This window comes from Ictalurus punctatus, chromosome 11 (assembly GCF_001660625.3).
Source record: "Ictalurus punctatus breed USDA103 chromosome 11, Coco_2.0, whole genome shotgun sequence".
NCBI classification, from domain to species: Eukaryota; Metazoa; Chordata; class Actinopteri; order Siluriformes; family Ictaluridae; genus Ictalurus; species Ictalurus punctatus.
This window is the reverse complement of record NC_030426.2, coordinates 12,233,481-12,245,122: the sequence shown is the minus strand read 5'-3', so window position 1 is coordinate 12,245,122 and position 11,642 is coordinate 12,233,481. Positions and strand designations below refer to the sequence as shown.

Below are 11,642 nucleotides of genomic sequence, written 5' to 3'. Positions count from 1 at the left end.
AAAAGCACTATGACGTGAAAATAATTCTTCCAAGGTAATTAATTATGGCACAAACACGCTGTTGATTTAGAAAACGAGTTCTATTATGAACGGACACTTCTTCTGCAAGTACATAAAGGTGTCGCTTTACAAAAATGAAATGTTACAAAATAAAATCAAATAAATAATAGTTATTAAAAAAAACAAACACCTAAGTAAAACAATGACTTAACATGAATGGGTAATATCTGTTAAAAGACTAGCAGGTGATTAAAGGAAATTTATGAAAGGTTTGCACTATCAGTCGTGGAGGATACTTTGGCGATTTCCTGCTCAAACACAATTGAAGATAATTACCACTTAAAAGCAGGAAATCTGCAAAACTTAAAAGCTTGACACTGACCCTCTTAACGGATGAAAATCTGTCACTGTTAATAAAGGACAACTCTTTATATAACTGAATTGCAATTGGTCCATTTTCAAAATTCCATGTACGTTAGGAAACTGCGTTAACTTTTATGGACCATCTTCTATGGTCCTGTTAATCATCTAGTCAAATAAAAAGAATAAAAAAACTCAATACATACAATAATGATCGGGGAATGTTATGTGAATGTGCTGGGGTACAAGACTAAACCGAATGATATGGGTACAAAGGTAATTGGTTCAGTTTGAGGTTTCAGCTACACCAAACATACTTCAAATCAATCCAAGACTCATGTTGGTGACCGATGAAAGTAGTTAGAGTATACACCCCAGGGCACAAGCTATTATATGGGTCCTACTATATTTTTGAAAGTGAAGAAAGTAATATTTAAAATGAAGGTTAATTTCAAATAAAGTTCTATAAGGTCTCAATCTTTTTTTTTTTTTTTGGTAAACCAAAAGAAATTCAGCTAGAACAGTACATGCACACTTAGATATGTCTGCAGTGAGGTTTACACAACTTCTCTAAAATAAATACCATGTGTCCCATTAGTTCCAAACCGGTCCACACAATATAACCGTAATTACATTTTAAGGTGATGTCTTTAATGCCTTTAGAAAATTCCTGTTGGCAAATCTTTGCTGAACATGCCAGAAAGATCCAAGTCCTTGCTCATCAGATCCTCCTCCACACTGTCTAATGCCCACTGATGGTCTGTCAACTCTAGAGCCTCCCATTCTGCCTGAGGATGGAGAACAGAAAATTACTTTTATTCTTCATACACAAGTTTCTGTTGCAAACCTCATAGTCTCTGCTAGTATGAGCCTTTCCACTTCAAGAACCTTTACAGTAACCCGCAAACTTAGTAGGAAGCCAGGAACCTTTACAGGATCTTAAATGTAAAGCCTGTCTCCAATTTTAAGACCAATTTTAGTTCCTGCTCCAGTACATTTCTGCAGAAACTACTGGGTTGAACAAAACTAAAAATTGTGAGAGGCTCCATTAAAAAGAAAGAAAAAGAAAAAAAAACAAAAATCATATTGCCTTCCAGAAAGCTCTGGACTTTTGCACCAGCCTTTGGGGAGCAGTAGGTTCGTTTTGAATACTGACTTCACTTGTGCCAAAAGAACAGACTATGGTTGTCCACAAAACAGAATTTGCACAAATATGAAATGATGTATCTGTAGCACAGTTTGCATTAGTTATAATTTCTCAGAGTTCTAAAACTAAAACTGTGTGGTTCTCATGTAGGAGAGTTCCAGATTTCTTTAAAAGGTTCATCAGTGGAAATGGTGACTGTGTGCACATATGGGCTTCAATCTGAAGCCACTGATCATTAAAATAGGCTTATAGTTTGTTTTATAAGTGTTATTTATGTCAAAGCACATCATTTCAGATGCTTACATGTATAAATCTACACCAACCGAACAATTACACTCAGAGACCACTTTAATCAAGTACACCTAATACAGAGGTTCATCTTGTTCAAGTACTATTACTGACTGTAGCCAGTCGGTTGCTCTGCACAGTTTGTTAGCCCATAGGACTGAGGGACTGCCATAGGACCTACCAGATATTATTTGCGAAGTTGACAATTTTCAGCATGGCAGTGACACGGACCTGATGCGTGTTGCACATGTACAAGTGTATCAGACGCAGCAACATTTTTGTGAACAGAGAAGGAGCTTTCTTTTCTTTTTTTTATTAGGTAAACTATGCATACCAACACACTAAATACCTTAAAACTGCACCCTTTATGGTAAGTGTATCTAATAATCATCTTCTGAGTGTGTATTAAAATGTAAAAATATAGCTCAGTCTTGGATACCTTGAATGCTTTGTTTGTGTCTGCAGGCATCGCCATAGCAGCACCACTTATCTGGTCCTGCATGATGCGAGACTGATCTGCACCTGTCATGGGACAATATTATCAATAGTATTTAAATGAACAGTGTCACTTATTTCATATGACATGCGCTGGAACGAATACTAAATTAACAGCAGTCATTTCAAACATGACGTATCTATTTATACACTGTATATAATTGTGTTTTTGAAATACTCCCCAAAGTCCTAACATATACAATAAAGTCTAAGAAACCAAAATAAAAGTTATTACCATTGTCCTGTCCAAGAATCAAAGAATACATGCTTCTCAGTCCAAAGACATTCAGGAAATACCAGGACGCTGAGCTAACCCTGAAAAGAACAACCATCATCAAGGCACACTGGATAATCCTTTTCTCGATATTTAACCATTCGGTTTTGCTACATGTTTCCTGAGACAGGAGAAAATCTTGTATTGATAGGAAAATCATTAAGGTACATTACCACGAGATTAGAAGAAGGCCATAAATGAAGTAAGGAAATCTTGCTGGACCACTTACCAGGATGCATCGAGCGAGAGCAGCTCTATCCCTTGCTGTAACATAGGCTTGAAACGGAGTGTGAGCGGGAACGGTACCTTAGCTAAGGAGAGAACCATTAGTTTTAAAGATGCCAGCGCTCAATCATTCATATGTACAATATAAAAGTATGCATGATACAAATGCTTACAGAACTAAATCCACCGATAAAGAGCCTACACTTTTATATCATTTAAAACTTTAACATGATATAAAAGTGGTTTTAGCATGGTATCCTTCCACCGAATGACCACTGCCATGTATGCTCTTACAACACAAATTGACCAAATCTCAGTTTCAGTCCACGATTCAAGTATAATCTCTTACTTGTGACAAACCCAGAAAAGGTCCAGTTGATCCAGCCACCAATAAGGATCATGGGAAGTACATTTGTCACGTTGCCTTTCATCATGTCTGTCAACATGCTCGGATCTGGAAAGATAAATATGCACATTAAATGAATACATATTTTTCACATATTGACAAGGCACATTAATCACAACTGAATCAAAACAGATGGGTCATGAAAAAAAAAAAAAAAAGATATGGCATTGGCCTTCACATAAAATCACAGTGCTTACCAGTCATTGGGGAAGGAGGCACTACTTTTCTTTTTGTCTTTTTAAAGAATCCATCGTCTGGGTTATTGAAGTAAAATTTTCTCATCAGGAAGGACTATTAAAAAAATAATAAATAAAAAATATTGCTTACATTTCTATCTGCTTAGCTGGATGAACATTGAGGATTGATTATTTGACGCTGTTAAACGTGATTAAATTTGGAAGTAGAATTCATTGGCTTAGGTTAGTTACTACATTAATTAAAACAGCATGATTTGATCACAAAGTCAGCATCAGGTATTTTATGTACGGAAAAATAATATATTCATAAACCGTGCACCTTGCTTCCCCCTTTTTGTTTTGTTGTATATAATCCACAAGCATACAAGAATTCAGTGTGACAAAAGTAATGGACTCACCTGCTTAGGGATGTATTTTCCATTTTCTCTCAATATTCTGCTCCTAATGAGAACCTGGCTATACAATAAACAAACAGAAATTAACTGCTAAAACTGACAGAGGAGCAGAAAAGTAAATATGTATTGCTAAATTCAGAAAATTCAAGTTTTACAAACATCTTAATGTCATTTTCAGGTTGCTGACAAATTTCCTGTCCCCTGAGAGTTCCCTCTCACACTCTTATTAGCTTCGTATGTATACTCACAATACAAGATTTACTACCTATAATTTCAAACCTACTGGAAAATGCCATCTATGAGAAAATGACGATGCTGTACTGCTCACACCATGAAAATTGTTGATGAAGGGAAAACTGTGCTTCACATTAAGCTTACTGATATGTAATATAATCTTGCATCAAAAAAAATTTTTTTTTTTAAATTCGATTTAACTAGGGGATAAATTGACTATGTTAAATGCAGCATGAAACTATAGTGGAAATGACTGGGGAAACACTGCAATTATGCATAAATTTTGTGTCATGTGGCATATCATCATGTGCATCTGCTACATCAAACCAATATAACACACTAGCGGGAAAAGCAGGATACAATTTTTCCCCACTTTAAACAAGATCCAAGGAACATTCATAAATGCTTTACAAAAATCTATTTGGAATATGCACTAATAAATATTGGTGTTATGCCATGGAGGAAGAAAGATTTGGGCACAACACTGAGGAGGACAACACTTTTTTTCTTTTTTCTCTCTTTATGTCCTGTGTTTTTGTCAGCCACATCTGGTCCCGCAGAAACGTGAAAAATACAACTTGTTCTTTAAACACAAAACAAAACGTATGCAAGAGCAGACTGCTGTAGGAACAGAAATGTTTATCACAAAACATCTATTTAAATTAAATGAGCTGCTGGCATGAAAGATTTCAGTTTATCGCTTGCATTATGTTCATAAAGTGAATAGATACTTAGCTAATGTGCGGTGTGCAGTTAGGCAAATCAGACACACTGGTCAAGAACGCAGAGAAGATTCTTCACAGCATCCTGTTCGGATATGATTTGGAAATGACGCGTCTGGATTCTGATCTAACAAGGCCTTTAAAAATTATAAATAGTTGACAGCAGAGTCCTGAGGTTTTTCCATCAACTGCATGGATAATGAACTCAAGCTGAACCCAAGGCAGAGAGTACACCATGATTAAACACAAAGCAGGAGACCAGTTTGGTAGACACATGTCTTGTGTAGCAATGCTGAGATCTAAGCTGTATCCGCAATCGCATACTGTGCATACAGTACCTACCCTATCCGACACAGCAGCTACCGCACTCGACACAGTACCTGCCTACCACATCTGACTCAGTACGTACCGCATCCGACACAGTACCTACCACATCAAACTCAGTACCTGCCTACCGCATCCGACACAGTACCTGCCACATCAAACTCAGTACCTGCCTACCGCGTCCGACACAGTACCTGCCTACCGCGTCCGACACAGTACCTGCCTACCGCGTCCGACACAGTACCTGCCTACCGCGTCCGACACAGTACCTGCCTACCGCGTCCGACACAGTACCTGCCTACCGCGTCCGACACAGTACCTGCCTACCGCAGTCGACACAGTACCTGCCTACCGCAGTCGACACAGTACCTGCCTACCGCAGTCGACACAGTACCTGCCTACCGCAGTCGACACAGTACCTGCCTACCGCGTCCGACACAGTACCTGCCTACCGCGTCCGACACAGTACCTGCCTACCGCGTCCGACACAGTACCTGCCTACCGCGTCCGACACAGTACCTGCCTACCGCGTCCGACACAATACCTGCCTACCGCGTCCGACACAGTACCTGCCTACCGCGTCCGACACAGTACCTGCCTACCGCGTCCGACACAGTACCTGCCTACCGCGTCCGACACAGTACCTGCCTACCGCGTCCGACACAGTACCTGCCTACCGCGTCCGACACAGTACCTGCCTACCGCGTCCGACACAGTACCTGCCTACCGCATCCGACACAGTACCTACCACATCACACTCAGTACCTACTGCTTGGCCATTGATACAGTACGTACTGGTATAAGCGGTAAGCATGATGGATGCAATCTGGACGTACTATGCGGTGCCAATTCCAACAGCTCTTGTGCACCAGTCCCGTTGCATTATGGGATAGCGCAGTGTCCACAGTGTCTAGTGGTTCTACACTGCAGAATCTCTGCGGAAGCAGCACATCATCCCGATATTTCTCGCCTACTCTTTTATGAATACTGAGAATTCGGACATACTACTCCTTTGGCATACTGCTTTTCTCCTACTTTGTATTAGGGATATTTGGCTGCAGCCCGAATATGCAAGTTACCTGTCTGAAACCTGCTCCAGTGTGAGCTTCTTGTCACTCTGTAACAGGATGGAGACGTAATGACGAATGACTCCGACGAGGAAAGTGATGAACACAATGGGTAACACAACCCACAGGCGGATGTTGGAGTCCAACAGGAGTTCTGGTTCAGCCATGATTTAATAGAGTGGTGCTGACCGGACCAATCTATAAGAGGGGAAAGTACATTTTGGTCCATAAAAGAAATAATAATAATAATAATAATAATAATAATAATAATAATAATAAAGATGACGCTTTCAGATGTATTGATAACCTTAAGCATGACTCAAGGCTGACCTCTACTCCGAACGGAAGACAAGCCCAAGCTATCTGGTTAAGTGAGAAAGGGAGGCTAACTACATTAGGGTAACTAGTCCACACAGGAGCTATCTAAAATAACTAGCTAATGAAAGCCAGCCAAAACACTGACCTGTCACTTAAAGCTAAATCTGCGTGTAGCTAGGTAACTATGACAATCAAACTATTAGCTACCTATTGTACATTGTAAACTGTTGACTGTCGTATGAATGAGACCTGTTGTGCCCATCGTTTTATAATATCAACAACAATATTAACTACATAGCTAACACTGGCTAGTGTATTATTATTGACTCTAAACTGCCAATAATAGCGCTAGCTTTAGCGGCTTACTGGAAACCTCGACGTTCAGCTATTGATAAGAGAAAACAGCTAGCTTTCGCCTTGGGGGACTTTTCTCACCAACCACTGCTGTTTCACCTTGTAAGTATCAAACACTTGTTTTATTCCTTTAACGTCAAACTCGGGCGGCGTCTGAACCCAACAACATCGGTGCTCCTTCACTGCATCAGCTCGGCTGGCTAGCGGCTAGCAGTAGACGCATTGTGAATGCGATGAAGTCAATGGCCGAATCCCCAATGGCGTCTTACTCTAATGTAAGTGCACTTCACATGTTGTGTAGCTTCTGTACCCTACTTAGTGTTCTACGTGTCAAATTAGAAGCTGACTTTCATCGACGATGTTTTCAAAATGGCGACTACATAATAATAGTGTCGTAAGTGAATAATAATAATAATAATAATAATAATAATAATAATAATAATAATAATTTAAAATGTTTTGTTTACAGCAGTTTTAAATATTTGAAATAAATAGCTACTATGCTGCCATTTTAAAAGTGCCCTTGAAAAGGCGTTATTTAATTTCGTGTGTTAATCATTTTTTTGTGTCAAGTTAAGACTCATCTTCCAAAATGTAGGGTGTCCCATAAGTATCATAAGGTTAATGTATATTTTTATATTTTAACAAACTATGATGCATCTGCAAACGAAAAAATGGAGCTTGGAAGCTGAATTATATGAATTATGAATTAGATATACACGTCACATTAAATAAAATTATATTTTGTGCAGTGTATTTAATACATTTATGTTTTATCAGGTCCCTACCCCGGCAGACTTGGTCTGCAACAAGGTTTAGGTAGATGGTACGTGTCAAAGTAACATCCACATGAATGCCAAGAACCAACGTTTCTCAGCAGAACATTGCCCAGAGCATCCCACTGCCTGCGCAGGCTTGCCTTCTTCCCATAGTGCATCCTGATGCCATCAGCATCTCACACGCACCCCACCATAATGATGTAAAAGAAAACATGATTCACCACACCAGGCCACCTTTTTGCATTGCTCCATGGTCCAGTTCTGATGCTAACGGGCCCATTGTAGGTGCTTTTGGTGGTGGACAGGAGTCAGCTACGCAACCCCATACACAGCAAGCTGCGAAACATTGTGTATTCTGACAACTTTATATCATAGCCATCATTAACTTTTTCAGCAATTTGCTGGAAAAAAAATGCTACAGTAGCTCTTCTGTGGGATCGAACCTGATGGGCTAGTCTTTGCTCCCCACGCACATCAATGCAGCCATGGCCATTTAATATTATGTTTTAATGTTATGGCTGATTGGTGTATAACAGTGGCTCTCAGAAGAGTCTTCTTCTGGCCCTGATGATTTGATTGCCTTATTTTATACATTTTGCTCCAATATTTTAGACTCCATTGCCCCATTTAAGCTGAAGCAAATAAATCGTAAATCTTATTACTGGCTCGATGATAATACTCGTTCTCTTAGACAGGCTTGCCGTAAAGCCGAGCGGAGATGGAAGCATGATCAGTTAACTGTGTCCTTCCAGATTTTTAAAGATTGTTTGTATAAATTTCAGAGTTCAGCAAAGTCAGCTAGGTCTAGGTATTTCTCTGACTTAATTGCTACACACTGTCATAGACCAAAGATCGTATTCACCACGATAAATTCAATTATTAATCTGAGTTGCCAATTCTATGGGGAACCCTCGGCTGAACTTTGTGAGAAGTTTTTATATAATTTTGCTGATAAAGTAATTACTATTCGTTCTTCCTTGGCACTTTGCATTTATCAGACCTGTCCCCAAATTCACTGGCTTTACCGTTTTCATTTGATCAATTTGAACACGTTTCTCTAAAGGAACTGTGTGATCTGGTTAACCAGATGAAAATATCATCCACGCCACTCGATGTTGTTCCCGCTGTGCTTATGAAAGCAACCTTTTCTGAAATTGGCTCCACTATTCAAGTGTTGATAAATTCTTCTTTGGATGCAGGGGTGGTCCCAAATTGTTTTAAGCATGTTATTGTTCAACCTTTGCTTAAGAAACAGAGTTTGGATGAAGGTTGCCTTAATAATTATCGGCCTGTCTCTAAGCTACCGTTTCTGTCAAAGCTGCTAGAGAAAGTAGTACAATCTCAATTGCTCCTGTTTTTAAACACAGCTATGTTATTTGAACCTTTACAATATGGTTTCACTGCTTTTCATAGCACGGAGTCTGCTTTTGTTAAAAGTGCCCAATGACATTTTACCAACAGTGGATGCTGCTAAAAATACTGTGTTGATGCTACTAGATCTTACAGCTGCCTTTGATACTGTAGACTATTACATACTTCTCTGGCACTTAGAGCATCTGTTTGGTATCAAGGGCACTGCCCTACAATAGCTCAGCTCATATCTTAAGGACAGGTCTTTCTCGGTAGTGTTGGGTAATCTTTGCTCTTCTTCTAGTCCTATTAGTAGTGGTGTTCCTCAACGCTCCATTTTGGGCCCACTTGTTTTTAATTTATATATGCAGCCGTTGGGGAATATTATTAGTGCTCACAATGTCTCTTTTCATTTATATGCTGATGATACCCAGTTGTACATTCCTTTGAAAGCTGGAGACTCCATTTAGCCATTGTTGGACTGTCTGGATGACATTAAAAAATGGTTGACAAATAATTTCCTCTGAGTTAATGAAGACAAAACTCAAATAATTGTTTTTGGCCCCCTGAGATTGAGAGATGGTCTCATTAACGAGCTCCATAAACACTTTCCCTCAATTTCTTCCCAGGTTCGGAACCTTGGCTTCATTCTGGACTCAGAATTATGCTTAACCAAGCAGATAAATTTGGTTGTTAAGACTAGTTTTCATCAACTACGGATTATGTCAAAATTCAAAACATTTTTGTCTTTCCAGGATTTGGAGAAGGTTATTCATGCTTTTATTACTTCTCGCTTAGATTACTGTAATTCATTATACTTGGGTCTTCCTCGGTCATCTCTGGCTCGTCTTCAGATGGTTCAGAATGCAGCTGCAAGGCTGTTGACCAGGGCAAAGAAGTTTGATCGTGTCACCCCAATTTTAGCATCGCTTCACTAGCTCCCAGTCCGTTTTAGTATTCAGTTTAAGGTTCTGATGTTTGTTTTTAAAACTCTTAGTAATCAAGCTCCTTCGTATCTTGTGGATCTCCTTAATCCACATTCATCAAACAGATGTCTAAGATCTTCTGATATGTTTCTTTTGCATGTCCCTCGTTCCCGGTTAAAAACAAAGGGGGATAGAGCTTTTGCTATTACTGCCCCCTGTCTATGGAATCAACTGAAACTGGACATCTGCCTTGCACCTTCTATTACTACTTTTAAAAATAGGTTTAAAACATATCTTTCTACCATGCTTTTTGATCAAATTTTTAATTGTTTATTTTTCTATTGTCTGCTTTTATTTGGTCTAATTCTGTTTCTATTTTACTTTCTGTACTCTGTTCAGCACTTTGGTCAGCGTTGCTGTGTGAAACGTGCTATACAAATAAACAAATAAATTACGTACTTACTCTCAACCGGGGGGTGGGGGGGTGGGGGGGGGGGGGATGTGTGGAGAGATAGGAAGGGGGGCACAAATTGTTTTCAAGAAATAAACACAGACAGGGCATCATTTGGGTACTCTGTGTATTTTATTGCTTTTCAAATAGAACGAACATAAATGAAAAACCCTGCGTTCCCTCTCCCTCTGTATTTTCTTTTTGTTGGGAGCTTAACCTGCCTTTTATCTAGCTGTCAGTGCAGACCAGTGTTGCCAACTTAGCGACTATTCAGACCCCTTTAGTGACTTTTTTTGCAAAGAAAATTTAAAAAACGCTTAACGACAAATATATCAACTTTCCAAATGTGGCCAGTACTGTCCTGCAAGCGCGAGGTCTTGCTTTTCTGCTGCACTCTCACCTCTCTCTGCATCTGCTCTGTTCAGTGAGTGGCTGAGAGACGGAGATTTAACAATCTCATGGATAACGAGACGCACCCTTTGTCCCAATTTACATATACGAATGTGTTTAGGATGCAAGACGAATGGAATGCAACATGTTTTACATGTAAAATAGTCCATGTTATTACAGCCTAGTTCTCTTGTTCAAAGTAGTTATAGTGTTCAGAAACATTTTATATCATTCATGTTCCATACCTGTCCGTTATATAGGTTTATCAAAGTCATAAAAGTTATTTTTTTAAAAATCAAAAGTTATGAAAAGTTATTTAAAAAGTACAAAAACACAAAAGAAAAAAAATCTATCCATCTAACTATCAAAACAGATTATAGATTCGGTATATATATATATGTATGTGTGTGTGTATAAATTTTATATAGAATAGATTATCATTATACGTGGTCTCCTCCTATATGGGGATAGGGGAGGCTTGGGGAGGGCTTATTCAAATATTAGCCGTATTCAAATATTTTTGTCAGCTTCCAAGCTCCATAGAGGGAAGTAAAAATCCAATTAACTCTACTCCTAGTAAATTTGGAATTCTGAATATTTTTTTAAAAGCATGCAGTCACTACTCCTGACATCACTGACAGTGTAACTGGATATTAAGTCTAATTTCTTTAACATAAATAGTGAAAATATTGTGCACATTCTGTAAATAAAAGCTTTTGTTTTATTATTTTTTTCCTTCCGTGATGCAGGACTTCCAGAACACCATATAGTTTTATGTAGAATGTGTTCAACGCATATGTTTTGGGCTTACTTTGTGTCTAGTTATGTAAACAAAAAGTTTTGCTCACCACATTTATACAACAACGTACCAGTTAAGCTAAAGGTAGTACAAATGAATTAGATCTTGACAAGAGTTCATTTCAGAAGCAAGTTCACCGAA

At 38.9% G+C, this 11,642-nt stretch overlaps 1 protein-coding gene across 3 annotated transcripts; it reads right to left on the bottom strand.

Moving 5' to 3' along the window:
* Positions 1 to 61: 61 nt before the first annotated feature.
* Positions 62 to 7,068, bottom strand: emc3 (ER membrane protein complex subunit 3). 3 transcript variants are annotated; one of them, XM_047158352.1, is made up of 9 exons: positions 6,819 to 7,068; positions 6,147 to 6,332; positions 3,791 to 3,848; positions 3,393 to 3,486; positions 3,139 to 3,243; positions 2,794 to 2,875; positions 2,526 to 2,605; positions 2,235 to 2,317; positions 62 to 1,148 (listed from the first exon to the last, which is right to left on the bottom strand). In XM_047158352.1, the coding sequence occupies exons 2-9, from the start codon at positions 6,299 to 6,301 to the stop codon at positions 1,020 to 1,022; spliced, it is 786 nt and encodes a 261-aa protein (XP_047014308.1). In that variant the 5' UTR covers positions 6,302 to 6,332; positions 6,819 to 7,068; the 3' UTR covers positions 62 to 1,019.
* Positions 7,069 to 11,642: the final 4,574 nt, after the last annotated feature.